Here is a 19,383-nt window from a genome sequence, read left to right as displayed (position 1 = left end):
CACACATACACACTCACACTTGGCTGGGCCTTACAAAGACAATAGACTTGGAAACAATCTCCAAAGCCATTTTTTCTCTGGTTTTTGAAGACATCTATAGAGAAACTGATCATTACTCATGCAATGAACCAACACAGAAAAAAGGGGAATGAGAGACAAGGCAACAAAAAGAGAGACAACAAGACAAAGAAACAGGAGGGGAGGCAGAGATGCTAAAGAAAGAGCTAGAAAACTGCACCCGGATATGAGTTACCTGGCACCGACGATCAGCTCGTTCTGGCCGGGGTCGAAGGTCAGCTGTGAGTAATCCACTGTGCCCTCCGCCTTGAACCTGAAGATCCACGGCTCCATCTCTGCCAACGACACCACAGGACACAAAAAGCATGAGCCAATCGGAGCGTTGAGTTTATGGCTGCAGATGACAGCTGTGCTGATGAATGAGCTGCGTTCAAAGGGCTGCTGTAACTTTTCTCGACACACTCAAAGAGCCGGGGCCTTAAAGGGCAAAGCTGGAATAGCAGCAAGTCTTTCCACCACTGCCTTTGTTCAGATTCTTACCTTTCCTCCTACCTTTAGTGGCATTTATGATGTAAATACTACAACTATGGCACTTATGTTTTGCATTACAATGAATTTACAGGGACAAAAATTCATAGAGGAGTTGGCCTCAACTTAAAGGGCACTAATGCTCCATTAGCGGCAGGTGTAAACGCTTGTTGCAACAAAATGAAGAGTTGGGGCTCATTAAAAATAATAGGCATGGGGTTTGCGTGTACCTACTTACATACAGTAAGTCAATGATATCATGAACTGTTATTCCAGTTAAACATAATGTTACTTCCCACTGGTAAAGTTTTAGTTTAAACAATGGAATTAGGTTATCATAAAGTATCCATTCCTTGAAAAAAGCTTGGTCATTTTTCATTTGAATGGATGTTTTGGATGATTTTGGTTGGTTCGTTTGTCCTTAGTTGCTTGATGTTATATTTGGTAAATTATTTAAAAAACAGATAATATCAGTTATTTTGGTTCATAATATGCTACTTCCCATGTCTGAGCTTTTTAAGACCTTTTGAATTTAAGATATTTTAATACTAAGTAAGGCCTTATTTATAGTTTAATGAATTTGTGTTTTTAGAGTTTTTACACATCCACGGGAATCCTGAATGGATATAGGCAGGAGTTCAAAGAAATAGTTTAGTTTGAGTTCTTCATGTTTGTATGAACTGTATGTCAAATCAGCGACCAGGTCATTCTGACATCTTAGATACGTCATTGTTATTGTCCAAAAATAAAAGCAATAAAAAAAAATTGAGACAGAAAGTATGTTTTCTTCCTTTTTACAGTCTTTTGTAAAGATTGTCCTCTTGACAGTTTCATTTCAATCTGACCTGATTGACTCATTTGCATTATATTGTTAATAAAGTCCTTTTGAAAAGAAATAGATTTACATTCCTTCTGCATAATATATAATAATTAATCATTATTTGGCTGTGTTATGAAGAATGTCTGCCATGGTGCAAATATGAACCCTACAACTGAAGGAAATGAAGGCGAGATTGAATAAAGAGAACAAAACACTTGGAGCTGTCGTTGCAGTTGATAAGGTCACTCATTCAAAAAAATCCCTTTCCACGGATCAAAATACTCTTACATTGCAGTTTCTCAGCCTCGCCAAAACAAAAGTGAAACCTGAGACCTCCATTCATAACTGAATGTGTACAAAATAGTGAAATCTAGCTGCTTGTGACTTTGATTTATGTAAACCATCACTACTGCTCATTGACCGTGTTCATGTAAATTAATACTGTGGATGAACGATGAAGACCAATGAAACTTTTTATGGAGATTGACCTTGGTATGTTGGATACATGCATACATGAAGAGAGAGACAGAGAGACATCCCAGACAGACACTGACATCTTATCCACAACACGCTTGTTCTCATGGCGCCCAACCCATTAACCCTTGACCAATCGAATCACAGACCCCAGGTGGTTGCCGAGCGATGAGGACAGCCTGTCTGCTGTCAGGTTATTCGATAGGTTTAGTCAAGGGTGGTCAATTGGTCATTATGGTGACGTGTTTTCCCCATCACTCTTCACATGCTTGATCTGCAGTCATAATAACAGATCCTGGTACTACTGATCATCACCATGAATGGCATATTTTCTCCAGATAACTAGAAATTTTGTGCCAGAACTCCTGCAGAGTTTTACGCAGTGGTTGCTCCAGTGATTTAAAATCATTCATCACTACATTTGCAAGCTATTTCCAGACTAAAAATTTCAAAGGGACTTTTTTAATTTACCAGGGAGCTTTCCATCAGGGCCGGAACAGAGGGAGAGGACAGCTTGAATATCCTCCCTGAAACACATTATCTGCTTCTTCAGGCACACCTGTCAGACAGCATTTCAAATAAAAGCACGCTCTCCCTTGACTGCATCAAAAGCGAGTACTTTCGGGTTTCGGTGACAAACGTGGGATTTCTCGGTGTTTCGAAGACAAACAGAGCAAGAAAACTGGGAGCTTCCAAAGAACATCTGCCTCCTCCAGCTCACGTAGAGGGACCAAACTCCAACTCTCCGAACAAAACAATATCATCTGCAGCGAGACAGCGCCACTGTATGCAAAGACGTGTTCCCTTGTTCTCTTTCAAGTCTCCAGCGACGATTACAAGAGGAGTGCGGGAAGAAAAAAGCATCTTGGCGTCTGACTCTAGGTTTCAAAGCACTAATACATTTTCATTAGCAGAGGGGAAATAAATATCTGGAAGATCACCACCAACTTCACCCCGAAGATTTCATTTTGGTTAATGGCTGCTGCTCAGCATTTTCTTGAGGGAGACACAAAGTTTTGGATGTGGCAATCCTTTGGCTCCACTGGGCTTGTTTTTCACGCCATCGAGAGGATCCCTGGCATACAAATGTAGCTGTGACACCCCCCCTAGGGAAGACGCCGCTTGACGAACCCAGCTTCTCCCCATAAATCTCCCTGACTCACCAGGGGAGGCTTGCTAACGGGGTGATGGAGTGTGTGAGAGTGCGTGTGCCCGGTTGTGTGTGTGTATGTGTGAGACAGAAACAGAGGAGAAAGGATATCTGTTGGAGTGCGGAAAAGGGGCAAAAGGTTTTAATTGAACATAACAGCACTCAAAGGATTTATGGCCTTTTGTGACGGGGGCCAAGGACCATTCATAAACATTCATAACCAGCATGGATGGGCCCTCCCAAGGCTGTGGAGCTAAATATACAGAGCTCCACAAAGTCAAACTCGTGGGGGGTTAGCAGATCAGAGTTGGGGATGCGAAGATGTGACACACTTGAAAAGATTTTCAAAAAGAACACCGCAGAATAGCTTAACTGCAGACACATATCCAACTGATTTGAACTCAGATTAAACTTGTGATATTTATTTGTTCTAGACAGTTGGTAATAGCTAATTTTAGTGGCACCCATGAATGTTTTTGTGATCCAGTGAAATCAGTTTTAATCCAATAAAAAAGGAAGCCCCCAGTCAATAATTATTCCTAATGGGAAGAAGGCAATCCACAACAGAAGAAATCAACCAAAAATAAGCAAGAAATTTAAAAAAGAAAAATAAGTACAAGAAAATGACCTAAAAAAATGAAAAAGAAAGTTTAAAATCAAGAATGTGACCTGTGAAAAGTGCCTAGAGAATTCTATATGAATATAATGTTTCCTTAGCTTTTGTCCCTTTCCCTAGACATTTAGCTTTTATAAAATAGTTTTCTAAATCTACTAATTTCTTGCAGTTTGTGGAACATGTCTTACAAAGTTGCCCATTGCCTTTCTACCCATGTTTTTGAAAGAAATTGCACAAATTTTCTCAGAGTTCAAAGGCATCTGAAAGCAGCACAACAAAAGTGATGTTGCGCAAGGTTTTAAGGGGTTAAACTTGTGATATTTATTTGTTTTCTATGGGGAGTAATGGCTAATTTTAGTGGCACCCAAGGAGGTTTTTGTGATCTTAATCCATTAAAAAAAGGAAACACAGCTAATAATAATCCCTAAAAAAAAAATTTAAAAATCCCACTCGATTCTCTCTAGATTTTCAACCTCCTTTACATGTTACATATGTTCATATCAGCTGCGCTTTAACTTTAAATGCATGTGATAATGTAATCACATCACAGCCGTGCTTGTACAGCAGCTGTCTGAATCAGAGGATTGGCTGCCGATGAGACGAAGGCGTAATCACACACACGCGTTACAGACACACTTACACACACATACAGATTGGGATGAAAATTCAGAGAGCAGCCGGGGCTCTGAGCCAACATGAAACCAGCGAACACACACACTCACACACCCCTCCCCCCCTTTCTCAGTCCCCTCTTATCCCCTTAACCCCTGTCTCCCTCCTACTCAAAATAGAACAGCCCATCACTCACATCCCGCTTGTTATTCCCCGCTCTGACACGGAGCAGTTGACACAAAGACAAAATGACAGGATATATAAATATTTACACTCAGCATCAGAGGCCAGTCTTCGGTCTGCCAGCGCTCAAAGTTAGCGTTCTACAGTTCTGCCAGGCCCGGCAATGATGGCAACATGTGGAACCAATTCGGAAATGTGAATGGTTTGTCTGTGAGTGGTGTAAATAGAGTGTGGAAGCAGGCGTGCACATAAATGATGAACCAATTCACTCAAAATGCAGCTAATGGACAGAAGAAGAATGGCAACTCTTCGGTTAAGTTGTAAGGAAACGATCTGGCTGAGTGGTCGAAAAAGCAAACACCTGCTCAAAAAAATCCAAAGCTAAAGGCAAGGTCGGTTGAGTCCTTAGCGCACCGCGGCTCTGCGCTCCAAGGTTTCCTCCTTATTATGTTATTCCGAGCAAGAAAAACAAGCACATTTTGCAGCTAAAAAGTCCTGCCGTGGCCCCAGGGCAGCGAGTGAATCATGCAAAACAAACCACCGTGAAGCCACAAATAAGTGAGCAATAAAATATTTAAATCTAATGTGTATTTAGGAGTCATTTGGTTCTAAGGGGGTGCGGAAGAAGAGACAACCTTTTTAACAAGATGACCAAATCTCTTCGGGCCACTTTGGAAAAAAAAAGATTAAAATATATGTAGGGAAATGAGATGCAGAACTTTTATTGCTGCGGGTACATGAAAGACAGACGAAAATATGGTCAGGCTGCTCTTCATGTCATTGGCAGCCTGTCATCCACAGAAATAAAACATGGCTAGAACATAGCTGACCTTGGACACAATTAGACTTAATGTTTTGTGATTTAAGCTTCGAAGACCTTGGAGGGCCTTCAATTTAGAGGAATCAGCCCCAAATGACTAATTAAAAGATCTCTGATACCAGTTGTGGCCTGTTGCATTTATGAATGCTATGAGGCCATTTGTTTATTTTCTTGCTTCCACTCCCCTCTCTCTAACGATGTGTCGGCCGTTCGGGGATGATAAAAGCTGAGCTCAGTCTGTGGCTGTAAAACAAGTCTGCTGGTTCCACTCCACAGGGATGTGGCCCTCAGCTTGACCTGTGAAGGCATTGTTTACACCACAGTTTATAACCTTTAAAAGCCTTCAAGCCTACACCCAGGAACACTTGTTAAATATAACACTTTATTAATACAGTATTTCTCAGGGGTGTAAGCTACAATAACACAAGAGGGAAACCTTTGCAAAAACCAATCCTTTACCAGAAAGTCTCTCAACGCCCCTCCTAAAATAAATCTATATATGAAACACATTTACATTGGACCTCTGCTGGAGCTATATTCAGACCCTGTTTTCGCAAAGGCATACCTTTTGGGTAAACATTTTCAATATAGCTGCCGAACTGTAAAGTGCACTTTCTTTCTCAAACCCTCCATTTCTGAAACCGCCATACAAAGCAGAAAGTGGTCTTTAGACTATAGCATCCTTGCACCACAGTAGCAGTTCTGTCAGCCAAGTGTTGTGCCAAGTCAGAAAACCACAGTCCCCAGTGGGGTCAAACCCATGTGAGGCACGCCCTTCCACAGTCAGGCCGCAATCACACAGAGAGAAAGAAACGCTGTCACTGAAGCCCACTCAGACAAACCTTGACCTTGGCTTCTGTGATGGGTCACAACCACTCTTTGGGCTCTGTATTGTTTAACTCTTTTTTTTTTTAGTTTAGCTGAAACTAGAGCGGTTTAGTGAGCCAGACACCCATAATGGAGTAGCTGCAGATCCGGTGGCACGAAAGAGAAAGCAGCATATCACTCTTTTTTCCCCCTTCACCTTCCAATCGACCTAACCTTGAATACAAAAAGACTTGTTTTCTATCTGATGCCAGAATAGATTAATCTAACTGAAGCTGATTAATTAATTGCTTATTCCTTGTTGCTTTAAATTGCTTAAACTCTTAAGTGGCAGAAAATTGTGAAAAATGTCTCAGTGTCCCAGAGTCCAAGGTGATGTTTGTCAAAATCCTCAATCCTAAAATACTTCGATAAAGAAAAGCCAAGAAAGCTCATACTTGAAAGAGTTGAACAAGATTTATATTTTTTGAATATTTGCTTGATAAATAACTTCTTTCATTTCACAAATTTGGAAAATCTAAGTAACATCTCCTGAATAGTTTGCAGGGAATTAGGCCTGGTAAATGGTTGGACTTTCACTTGTATACCACCTTCTAGTCTTCTGACCATTCAAAGTGCTTTAACACTACTTGTCACATGTGCCCATTCACACACACGTTAATACACTGGTGGCCAAGGTTACTATACAAGGCATGGTAATCACTTGCTAATTCGGTATTAAGGTAATAGAGTAAACTGGGGTTTAGAAATCCCAAAAGGTACATTTACAAAACCATCAAAAATACAAATACTCCTCTTTATGCTCTGATACAGATATGCTGTAGTGAGGTGATATAGTGCAAAGCATGTGCCACCAGAGGTCAGTCTCTAGGTGGACCAGGCAGCCAAGCTAAAAGAAAAATGGCGACTGCAAGTAGTGGGGATAACGTTACAGAACTAGTACAAAAAGAATGTCTGCCCCTGTTTGAGGGTATTGCCACATATAACTTTATCTTGAGATGACTTCTTCCAGCTTCAGAGGCAGTTTATAAGCCACAGCATTTTATTCAAGACATCATCTCCATTGTGTAGGTATATGAGGCAACAAGCATCCTTTCGTACTCTTAGAAGAAGGGTGCTTGTTCTATGGGCCATAAGCATAACCAAACAAGCCTTGTAATAGGCTAATTGCATATTAGACACACTGCATTGTAGGCGAGACAATAACATGCATGTTACAATGGCTTCTATCACTATGCTTGTATATATTTTTGTTTGTTTTTAACAGATATAACATAATATACTGTATACCATGGTGAAATGTCAGGAAATTATTAAGATATGAAAAAAATAGATATTGCCCAAGCGTAGTATAAAGGCAACAATTTGTGTTTTTGTGTTAATTGAGGTTTAGAGGTGCTGGCAGACAGATTATGTTAACAGAGCCAGGCAAGCTGTTTTGCCCCTTTGTCACTTTAAGCTAACCAGATGTTGGTTATAGCTTCATTTCTTGGCAAACAGAAACAAGAGCAGTTTTAATCTTGCCAACTAACTTTGAGCAAGATAGTTAACCATCAAACTGTTTCCTCAATTAACCATGCATATACGTAACAGCTGTAACACTCAAGCCAAATCTCTAAATGTATGTCTGTGTATGTCCAAATGGGAAAAGGTTCGCCTGAGCCGAGTGGGAGCATTGTACTGTTGTGATCCACAGGGGTATGTTTAATGTGTTTGTAGTCCTCCCAGCTCGGCTGAAGAGGAGCCATGGCAGCCTCGCTCCACACATTCTCAACAACCAGGGATTACACTACATTACATGGAGCACAATGACACACAAAGGAGAATGATAATAGGTTTAACAAGAGGTTTCTCTTCCCTCACACATTTGCGTGCATATGTGTGTGTGTCGGCATATGCTGTAATGACTCATAGCTTTTTTGCGTTCATTGCAAAAAAGCAAGGGCTGTAATTTGGCAGTGTCCAAAAAAGCTTTGTGTACTGTGTGCCTGGGAACAATGAGATGTGTTTGAGCCTTACAAAAACTATCATCAGGTCATGAAAGGCGAGTTATTAAAAAACTGAGCATAAATATAGCGTGAAGGCAAAGAAAAATGAACATCTCCATGAGAGCATGGGAAATAGCAGCTGCTCTGCAAAGGTGCTGATTCTTACACAAGGTGAGAATAAATTAGATTGGGATGTAAGTAAACAAAGCATGATGATAGAAACTGTGTTGCAGGGAAACGTCTTGCGCTTTCTGTCCCCACATGACAGCGGGAAAAAAAACAACAAAGAAAAACTTACAAAGCTCTCCAACAAAGCTAATATGTAGACAGATCCCAAAGCTTGTGAGTTCAGAAACTTTTAGGGGTCAACAACCTTAATAGGCCAATAAAATTTACATACATACTGTACATGTTTCAGCCTCGGAGCAACTTTATTTCATAAACAATTATTTCACCTTTTCACAGTTTCAATGCAGATGTGTCCTTACATAGCTATATAAAGAGCAATACATGTGATAACCAACACTGAAAAGAATGTGACAAGCATCCCCAACTGGGATATTTTTGCTAGCAACCAAGTTAACAACCTCATGTTGTTGTCTAGCTAAGAAAAACCCTAGAAAATATATATAAATCCTACATTATAGCCCTCCTTTCATACTATTTTATGTTAACAACTGTTTTATTATAAACACTTTCTATAAATGCATAGAAGAGACACAGTAGAGCTGGAACCCTAACCTCCTATTCCTAACCCCAAGTCCTCACTGTAACCCTACAAAAGTCCTTTCACCTCATTGTTAATCGACTTACTCCTGAAATGACCTTGTAGGTGACCTCTGACTTCAATTCTGAAAATTTCAGCATCATCATTTTTAACTATGCCCTCTAGGGGAGCAGGATCTAATGTACGTGACAACCTAACCACGTGACAGCCAACCTCATTCTCCCCTACAGTACAGATCTATGATATAACATATCTCCAGTGGAGTCTTTTATCCACCGTCCTGCCAGAAACCACTGTTTCATCACAGCTGATCATTCAGACACTGACCCACGGACAGTGAAACCTCTTCCTTTTCTCTTCTTCTCTACAGTAGCTTTTGTGTTAGTGAACCATGTCTGATTACTAACTGAAACGTCGACCCCTTCTATTAATGCGCCTATATTTCAACCAAAGCATTAAGCCACCCGAGCTTAATGGGCCATTCTGGTACATTAGAGAACACAAACGCGTTGACCACAGCTGACCCACTGGCTGGTGTGTGATCCCCCTCATGCAGAAAGCACACGGCAGGAACGCATTACGTTAGCTGGGCTATTAGTCATCATCATTGCACTCAATTGGCGCAGAGGGAAGAGTGCCACCTCAGCTAACCATGAAGTGACAAAGACGGCGAAGAAAGACAGTCCTTGTGTCTACTGAGTTGTGTTACTGAATATGAGTCTTTGCATGCTTGAGGATCTTTGGACACACACAGTGACCTTGGTCTTCTAGTCCATTTTTCCCTATACAGAAACTTATGTGGTTATCTGACTGTGACTCTGCTGGACTGAAAACAGCTCAATGACATTTCGCTGCTTTGCACAAGGTAGACAGAACTGCATTGATCGCTATTGATACTTTCTTTCGACTAAGTTTCACATCATTTCATTACACTTTAGTCGTTCAATAGCAATGTAAGATAAAGGGTAAGGGCAATGAAATCTGATGCGGAAAGTGCTGTATCTGAAAACTGCAGAGCCATGTAGTAAAGGTATACGAGGCAGGTTGTGCCTGCTCTGTGTCTCAAGGGAAGGGACAAAGAGGAAAGGGTATCAGCTTTAGTTATCTGGCTAATTAAGCTGAAGTTAAGTTGTTTGGAAATACAATCTGCTGCTGACTTCTTAAGTTCTCCTCATTTAAAAACTGTATTTTTATTTTTTTAGAATCATTATAAAGGGGTCTTGAATATGCGCTTGATGACTTCATACATGTTTATGATTGACCTCCTGTAACCACTTAACATTTGTCGCCAGCTTATCACAAGGATGACACACAGAGATGGACAATCATTCACATTCACATAACCTGACCTACATGTCTTTGGACTATTGGAGGAATCTGGAGCAGCTGCACCGCTGTGCCACCATGATACTGTGCTTAAAGTATGAGGCCAAAGTGCCATGTTCCAGACAATGGTGGTAAGAATAGGTAGTAGTTACCCAGACATGCTAATGATAGCATCTTATATTAGAACAGACAACACTTTGTTTCATCATTCCTTAAATTTTTTCTTTTGTGTTTTTGGTTTTGGACACCACCTTCCAAACGCTTTAAATGCACAGTATCGCTCTGCATTTAAACAACATTTCAACAAATGACAAGCAATACAGTGCCGACTGTAGTTACGGTTGCTACGTTGTAACCGGATAATCACAATTCAACGTAGAGGTTCAGCAGACATGAACAAGTCTGTCTACCCGCATTAAGATATTTTTGAATATGGATGCTTTTCCCCTCCATTAAAAAAAAAAAAATCAACAGACATAAACTTAATTTTGAAAAATATTTCTGTTGTCCACACTGGAATGCAAAACTGAGGTCAGTAGATTGCAACAAAGTCTACTTCAAGGATACGTCAAATACCAGACAAAAATTCTGGGCATTCGAAGTGAGTTTATATTTCTTTGCCAGCCTGACCCAAAAGTATCGTTTCTGATGGACTTTAAACCAAGGAAGCTGAGGCGATCCAAATAACATCAGGCGCAGTAGATGTTGGTTCTTAACGTGGTGCAGCAATACAGAGTTAAGAAGTAAAGTAGTTTTTAGACATAGCAGTGCTAATAAAACGTAGAGCAGTCTGCTATTTTCGTTGTTTTCTCTGGCGCAGGCTCATCACACAAAGCAGCAATTTGCATACACAATTTGAGGAGACATCATTGTTTCCCAAATGCTCCTTTTTTACACACCCACACAGATACAAAGGAACCAGAGTTTTGGAAAAAACTACTCATTAGAAGGCATTTTCAAAAGTCACTTTGTGACCCAAAACTCCCTTTGCGTGTAACCAAAAGACCAAAACTTAGATCAAACAGAGCCTAGATTTACCTATTAGACATATTCAACAGCCACATGTTTACATTATTGCAATCAAAGGTTTACATTAATTGTGTTCAGACAGGTTCTAGCAGATTTTACCACAATGTGTGTGTGTGTGTGTGTGTGTGTGTGTGTGTGTGTGTGTGTGTGTGTGTGTTATTTATGAGTAGCAAATGTGATGACAGTCCTTTCTAAGGAGTGACTCTAAATTAAAAAAAAAAAATAAAATAAACTAATAACACTTCATTTTCATTTTAGATATCAGCATGCAATATAAACATTTCAGTCAATATCTTGTTTGCAGTTTTTGGCAGGGGGAAGTGACATAAAACCATCGGACAAACCGCTAATTGCTAATTAGATACTCAATAAAATCATCAAGGTATTGCATTTGTGTACTTTTTCTTCTCGTTGTCATCAATTTTCTTACAACTAAGAGCTGACCGCATGTGTCCAAGAATGTTTATGTCTCCTAGCAACAGTAAAATGTCCTGATGAAACGGTCCAGTAAGTGTCCGTATATGGTCCACAAATCTAACCTTGTGAAAAATGAATGCAGGGAAGGAGATGTCAATAGAGGAAGCAATGTTATTAAGTTTAGAGCAAAGGAATGGAGATATGTAGAGAGAAAGCATATAAAGTAATTACATACTGCACACAGAAAAGTTCACATAATTATGGAGGGAAATTAAGAACCTAATGAGTCGAACTGACAATGTCACCATGGTGCATGTGCATTTTTGTGAGTGTTTCTTACCTGAATGTGGGATGAGCGGGTGCTCCGTCTTGTGACAGGGCGATTCAGGCAGCAGCACCGGCCCTCTCCTACTGGCCACACCTCCGGGCCGCAGGACCAGCATGCACTGCAGCAGCAGCAGTGCATGCTGGGTGACAGGGCGTCCCATGGGGGCCTGCGCTTCGCTCACTTCTCCTCAGGCCTCAGGGGCCAAGAGCATTGGAGAGACACACCTGAAAGGAAGAGAAAGAGACAGATTTGGGTTCAAACAAAGACTTATGTCACATTAGTTTTAATCAAAGCGCTGAAACGCTCGATACAGTACAGCACCTCGCTATAATCACCAAGGGCTCACTCCGGGAGATGAAAAGCAACAAAAATAAATCCTTACAAAAAAATCAAGGAAGAGAGGTGCAAAGAAGAGAGAGTGTGACAGATTGGGGAAAAAAGTGTTAGGAGTTTTGCAGAGCAACAGCAGACTGTGAGCCCCACAAGACCTCACAACTCTCACCTCTGACACCAAGTGCATGAATCAGACATGGCTCTGCATTGCATTATCTCAAACACCTAATGTGGGTGTTTGTGTGTCTTCGAATATCTGAAATTAAGAGCCCTTTCTGCATGTCTTTGCTCCTACTGCAGAGGCAACACTATCTCCTATAAATTACTTGTGTTTTACATGTTTAGAGAAATTGTTTCTTTCCAGTAACAAAATGCCACATTAATGTGCCACAAAGAGGTGGTTGGGGAGGATGGGGAGTGACAAAGTGCAAGACCTTGACACCAGAATCTCGGGTTCCCGTGCAGACTTCTAGCTCAAGTTCCTTTAAACCTTTGAAACCTGAGCAAAGTGGCTTGATTTTTTTTCCGAAAGAACCGCAAGAAGGCAATAAGCAAATTAACAAGACATGGCCCAAAAGTTAGCAAGAAATTTGCAAAACATCACAACTAAAATATCTGAAATGAAGTAAAAACAAAAGTAAAAAAAGATATTTTTTAATGTGTATAATTTTGAATAAATAATTTAAAAAATTGGGAATATATTTTTCTCTGGACATTTTTTGGATAAAATCTAATAATCTCCCTGCAGCTAATTTTCATTTTGATACTGTATGTATTACATGGTGTTAGCTGTTAGACCAGCAGCCAAAAATGTCCACAAATTGGGAAAACAATAGGTCCGGGAGCTTGTTACGAAAAAATTATTGTTATTGCCAAGTTATGCCATTGTAACTGTTAAGAAAGCGCTGCCCATGCAGTTGTCACACTAGAGGCAGTCACTGTTGTATTCAACTTTAAGCTACTTGTGCTTCCGTTACTCTTGCATGTTGTTTCAAATCACACACAGGGGCAGAATGATGACGCCACTGTTTGGTTCTGTGTAAAAATGCAAAGCGGCATAATGAAGGGACTTCATTGCAGCCCAAATGCAAAATCTCTGTGTAAAAAGGAGATTTGGTTTATGAAGAAAACCACTTTGGCTAACGTTAGGGAAAGACTGCAATTTCTTTTAAATTTTAACAGACCTACGGAATTAGAAAATAATGCTGTAGTCACTGCAACTGGATGCTGTATTGTAAGATTGCCGATTGGAGTGAAAAACAACTGAATTATGTTTTTACTGAACATTTTGCTGACACATTCAGTGTTAACATTTTTCTGACTTGCCGGTGGCGTTTTTGTCTCACTATATAATAAAAAACTTAATTCTTCAGGCATAAAGTTTCCCTCAAAGCGTATTTGCTTTTTCAAATTAATCATATACTGAATTTCTTGAGGACAGGGCTGGCAGAGGAACTTTACTGTCTGTATGAAATAATGGTGGGCAGCAGTCGTTCAGTGTGCGCTATGTGTATGTGTGAATGTGTTTTTCCTAATTAAGAGTCTATTTGTTTGTGCATATATGTGACTGATATACGTATATGGAGTTGCACTGCACAGCACTCCTTGTGGGTCAATTAAACCCTATAGCTGCTGTAAATCTGATAAGTTTTTATTCACAACTAAGCCCACCAATAACTGGATGTGACTATTATATAATGCTTACTGCAGATTCATGCTTCCCCGAAAAGTCATTCGCTGCAAGAACAACAAAGCCGTTTTCACAACTCAATTGTTCATGATTTCTTTTCTTTGTGGGGGTGAATTGATGAGCGGTCTAGACCATCTACATCATTACTTTTTAATCATTTATGTGATGCTATTACGGAGAATGATTCATGCTGTGCGAAACAGAAGAATAAGCCTCGCTGACTGTACACCACATTTTGAGCAGTGTGTGTGGCGGAGTGAGGAAAGATACTGGGGATCTCAGCTGTAAAGTGCAAGCTTAACTTTTCAAAACCGAAAATGTGTTGTGCAGGCGAAACCTGTGGAGCATTCTTATTATTTTATTGCATGTGAAATAGGCTTTTCATCTGTTGTCCAGTCGGTGGAAATAAATGGGGCTTTGTAGAGCAAGAACAGAACAATCCTGCCTCCATGGCAGTTGATTTAGTGTGGATGGAGGGTTGCAAATAAGCAAAAACTATTAATACTGTGTTTGTTGTGGGAAGGAAGCGAAATATTGAAAAAATCTGCAAGCTGGAAAAAAGACTGAAAAGAGCAAAGAAAGAAAAAGGTGTGAGCATTTGCTCTCCTCAGACAAACCACTCTCCACCTCTCTCTGAAGTATGAATCCCCCTCAGTGCTGGAAAGCTTTGAGCGGCTCTGGGGTAGAACAGAAGGCACCTCTCTACTTTCAAATGAAAAACCCTAATGCTGTGAGTGTGGTGGTTTTATTTCATTTTCTCCTTGAATGGAAAGTTTACTCTGCCGTCAGTGTGCATGAATAGGCTCCCTGACCTTGGGGCCTATATGGAATTCATTCAAAGTCCAGTGTATAAATGTACAGGCAGCGGGGATATGTGGTTTGCCTTCACCCACAGAGTAATGTAAAACACCTGTCATCCACAGTGGGGAAAGCAAGTGACAGCCAGTGCCAGTTTCCTCTCTCTCTGTTCTTTTTCCCTTTCGTCTTGACGGTTCACACATCAGCTTCTGTGCTCCTGTGCAGCTTTCCTTTAGTCAACCTGTCGTTTTACATGTCACTTTTCTTTGTCTGCTAGTTTTCTTGACAGTCTGACTTTTTTTTCCCCTCACCAAAAAGCCATTTTACCTGTTGCAGCTGAAAGCCGGCAAGTCATTTTCCCCAGGTAGTCTCTAGCTGGTACGTTCCTCTTGTCATTTTTAATTCAGTTGTATAAACTTTTATGTCTGCATTCACTTAGGGAAAATATTTCATAATATGCTGGGCACAGAGGGGAACCAGACATAGGAAATTAGATTATTCATGTTTTTATAGTTGTGTGCGAGTGTATGTATAGTCAGAAAAGGCTGCAGTATTGTGCATATGTGTCTGTCCTCACACACACGTACACACACACACGTACACACGTACACACACACACACACGCTCACACAGAGATATATGCAGAGGGCTGGATGACAGAAGTAGGAGTCACTGAACTGTGTGCTCTTTGTTGACCTCACTCCCTCTGCAACAGCCCTGCACATGACCTCCTGTCATGTCTGCACACACAAAATGCATGTGTGCGCGCATGATCTGTAAACACACTTACACCATCTCATATATATGCACAATTTGTAATGCTATTTAAACAACAAGCAACCTTTCCTTCTCAATATCAGTTTCTCCATCTCTTTCTTGTTGTTTTACTGAGTCACAGCGTGTTTTTAAACCTTTCCGTTGTAGTTGTAATTAATATTAAAGCTGCCCTGTGGAGATTTCAAGTAAAAAAAAAAACAAAAGCACCACCAAAGCACATTGTGTGCAGCCTTGAGGTCAAACAAATGTGTTAAAAATATATTTCCCTATGTATAAAACACTAGCAAAGCAAAATTTTGAATATGTTAAAACATTGTTGCTTAAAGTGAAGCCCGCAGGCTAATGGCGACCCCAGAACATGACATAAAATGCATGCATTATATTTTAATTATTCACAGTCCATTTCAGTACCTTACATCTCATACAATAGTTTACTAGGAGACTGCAGCAAGCTGCATCCCCTAAAAAGCGCAAGGTTAGGGATGACAATTTGTAGACAGCTAACAATTGCATGGCAACTAGTGGCACCTCATGCGTGTCGCAGAAATTACGTCCCACTATTAATGCTATTGCTGGAAGCAAAAGTTAACAATTGCAATAGTGTGTGAAACCCAAGCTGCAACTGTCAGGATTGAAAAATTAACCCAACGTTGAAGTGCCAGGAACTGCAGTTCCTCAAATGGCCACTTGAAGCTGGCTTCAAAACAGAGTCAGTCTCCACAAACTCCTATGTTAAAATGTCCAACTTTACAGCATGAATAAACATGTTTACAATGTGATACAAAAAACTGATTGCGTCTCTACAGCTACCCCCCATGACAACTGTGCCTAAACTTACTTATAATTAAGGGCACTGCCACTTTGAGTGAACTTGCAAACCATCGCTGTAAATGCACCAACCATACTAGCAGCTAGCGTTTCAGTGAGCTCCACCACCCTCTAAAAATCCAACATGGTGGTGGCCAAATTCCCAATTTTGAGACTTTAAAACAAGAGTCTACAAACCAGTGGGTGATATCACAGTGGCTATGTCCATTTTTTTTATACAATTTGTAATACCTAGTGAGGCCTCAATCAGAAAGAAATTGCTCCATAGCACCACTAGTGGCCAAAAACTTCACAGGGTATCTTTGATTTAGCCACTGAATGAATACACACAAAAAAATTTGCATATTTAAGATCATAGTGGGTCCTCATAGATTTTGCCTCCCTTTCACCATCTGGATTTAACAAATCTCCAAATACTTCCATCTCTGTATTTTCATGAACTAATGAAAACCTGAAATTATATGGAGAAACAATTAAGAACTAAAATCTAAGATACTGTAAATATTTATAAGCCACAAATAAAAAATAAAAAAAAGCACCACTTTCAAGACCCACAGATAATCTGATTTATGCCCACACATGCATTTGCATCATGCCTTTTAAGTAACAGAGCCCAGACAAACAGCTGTGACTTGATTTAAAACCAAACCATTTGAACTGTTGTTTCATCCCCCTGAAGTGATCTCTGGTGCATCGTATTTTCTCTTTAGCTCACCACAAGCCACCGACTGGTCCTGTGGGAGAAAACTGGAGGAGCTTTCTGAGCTGTTCGGTGGTCTAAACTCTAAATCATCTCCAGGGCATTAGTACAAGCCTCCTCCACCACCTCTTCCTGCTCCCACTCCTACCTCTTTCTCTGTCTCTGTTTCACACCTCTGCAAATATGGACACACAAAAACACACCTACAGTACCAGTGCATTCACAGCAAACACACATGCACACACAGAAATCACCCTGGGACCTGGTGATGAATAACACACCGTTGCATTCAAGGCACTTAGCACAGGGAGCACGAACCACACGTACAAAAATAAATAACATGGTGTAAGCTGTGTTGCCATTTGAAATGCATGTACAGAACTGATAATAACAGTAAAGTACAATATTCCTGGCAAAATGTCAGTGTTAAGCTCTTATGTTCTTTTTTAAATTGTGAGAGCACACAGACAGTGAGGTGCAGACCAACAAGTTATCACTCACTTGGTCAGTGGCCCTATATGCTTCAAACTATGAAGCTATAGTTACCCCTAAAGCGTAACTTTCAGATGAAATGAACAGCTTCCACTTGTTACTGGACAGTGTCTTTTCAAAATAAACTTGGGTTTAGAAACCAGGCCTACTTTGTAAGGTTCAGGAAAAATAAACATGGTTTGATTTTTTTTTAAAGTATGTTTCTTAAGTAACTAAACTGATACATAATCACAGTGGTGTAATTTAACAAAGTTATTTATACTTAGTTACAGTACTTGTGTACGCTACATGAGTTTTTCTATTTCTGTAATCTTTCACTTTTACTCCACTACATTTCTCCTAAGCCATTTAGTTACTTACTTCAAAATAGGGAAGTAATTAGGAAGGAAGGAGGGGACATATGGGTGAATGAAGGAATGAGAGGGAAGGGAAAAACTGGATTTTGCTGTGAAAGTTGTGCAAGTTGTGACGAGGACCTTGTTTTTCTTCAAGTGTAATTTACTTGCCATTCTTAAGGTGGTGTATGTTACGAAGAAACATACATCTTTTTTAGCGTCATATACTTTTACTTTCAATTTCAAAACTCAAGTACATTTAATATCATAAAAATACTTTTGATTTTTAAGTGAAGCAAATAACAGATATTTTAAGACTTTTACTGAGGTAATATTCTAATAGGCGACTTTTTCAAAAATCATTTTCTGGTAATACACTGTTCTTTTACTTAAGTATGGTTTTAAGGTAAGTTATCCTCCACTGCATAATCACTTGACTTATGTAGTTCAAATAGCTCATTGATGACTTATGTTTTTAGACAGGAGACAAACAGCATTCTCCTAGGTCATAGTCCTGTGTTTGTTTGATCCATCCATACACCCTGTACTACTCCTTTTGTTGACTTTCTTGTTCTTTATACTACATCAGTTGCTCTGAGTGTCCGGTGTTGCCACAGATGGGTTTACAAGCGAAGTGCGTCACATACAGACGCTACAGGGAGCCTTGTGTATTGCCATCAGACACTGAGGGGTGTGATATAGTGTTGGTATTTGGTGACATGGGAGTAACAATAGGTTGTTAGAACAAAGTCAAGTCCTTCATCAATATGTTTTGTTACCTACATGTTTTTGGCTATCTTGACTTTATGAGGGTGATGTCTGAGGTTTTGTCTGCTCCCTTTAGTTGATCACTGACTTTACAACATAAATATACATTGCCTTAAAGACAAGACCTACAAAACATTATTACATCTTTGAAATCTTTTGGATTTTAAACAAAAATAATTACTGTAATCACTACCTTCCACTAACAGGTAAAATGGTTGAATTTTTAAAAACTTTTTCAACTTTAGAGTTCAAAACAAAGACTAAACATCTTTCATCTCCTAATGATGAACATAACTTATTAATGAGAATATCCGAAATCTCAAAGCATTTCTCCCTTTCCCCCTCTTCAAGTGATCCAGTGATGCATTGAGTTAGTCTTAATGGTCAAAATTAATTACACCGCTTCTCTAATGATCTGTGCAACTCTGTCATGTTCATCAACATCCTCGTCGTGTAACTCCTCACATGCAAGAATATTTGAGACTCGTCTTATTCATTTAAATATTAACCACTGAAATATCAGGTTTGTTCAATTTTCATAATCTAATATCCCCTAAAAACCTGCAATTACAGACAACATATTAAATATCAACCTCCCAAAAAGCAGAAGAAGAATAATGCAGATGCAAAGTCTACTTGCTGTAAAAGGTATCAAGCAGAATAATGGATATGCTCAGACAGTCAATAGCTGTTTGCTTCTTAGTTTTGGAAAGTTATATAACGGCACATTCAGCTGCGTATAGACAGTATCACACACACACACACACGCAAGCGCACGCACACACACACAAGTCTCTGCAT

At 39.9% G+C, this 19,383-nt stretch overlaps 1 protein-coding gene across 2 annotated transcripts in view; it reads right to left on the bottom strand.

Annotated features, from left to right (window-relative positions):
- Positions 1–19,383, bottom strand: part of sema5a (sema domain, seven thrombospondin repeats (type 1 and type 1-like), transmembrane domain (TM) and short cytoplasmic domain, (semaphorin) 5A) — a 146,949-nt gene that overhangs the window by 95,052 nt on the left and 32,514 nt on the right. For both annotated transcript variants that reach the window (XR_015775375.1, XM_042510744.2), the window contains exons 2-3: positions 11,874–12,085; positions 254–353 (exon numbers count right to left, since the gene is read on the bottom strand). Coding sequence is in view for 1 of the 2 variants with exons in the window: in XM_042510744.2 (XP_042366678.1) it covers positions 254–353; positions 11,874–12,021 (248 nt within the window). In the remaining variant the exon portion in view is untranslated. The remainder of the gene's footprint in view (positions 1–253; positions 354–11,873; positions 12,086–19,383) is intronic.

This window comes from Plectropomus leopardus, chromosome 21, assembly GCF_026936395.1.
Source record: "Plectropomus leopardus strain MGB_pleo_1.0 chromosome 21, ASM2693639v1, whole genome shotgun sequence".
Classification (NCBI taxonomy): Eukaryota; Metazoa; Chordata; class Actinopteri; order Perciformes; family Serranidae; genus Plectropomus; species Plectropomus leopardus.
The sequence above is the reverse complement of the archived record's forward strand: the minus strand, read 5'-3'. Positions and strand labels throughout refer to the sequence as shown.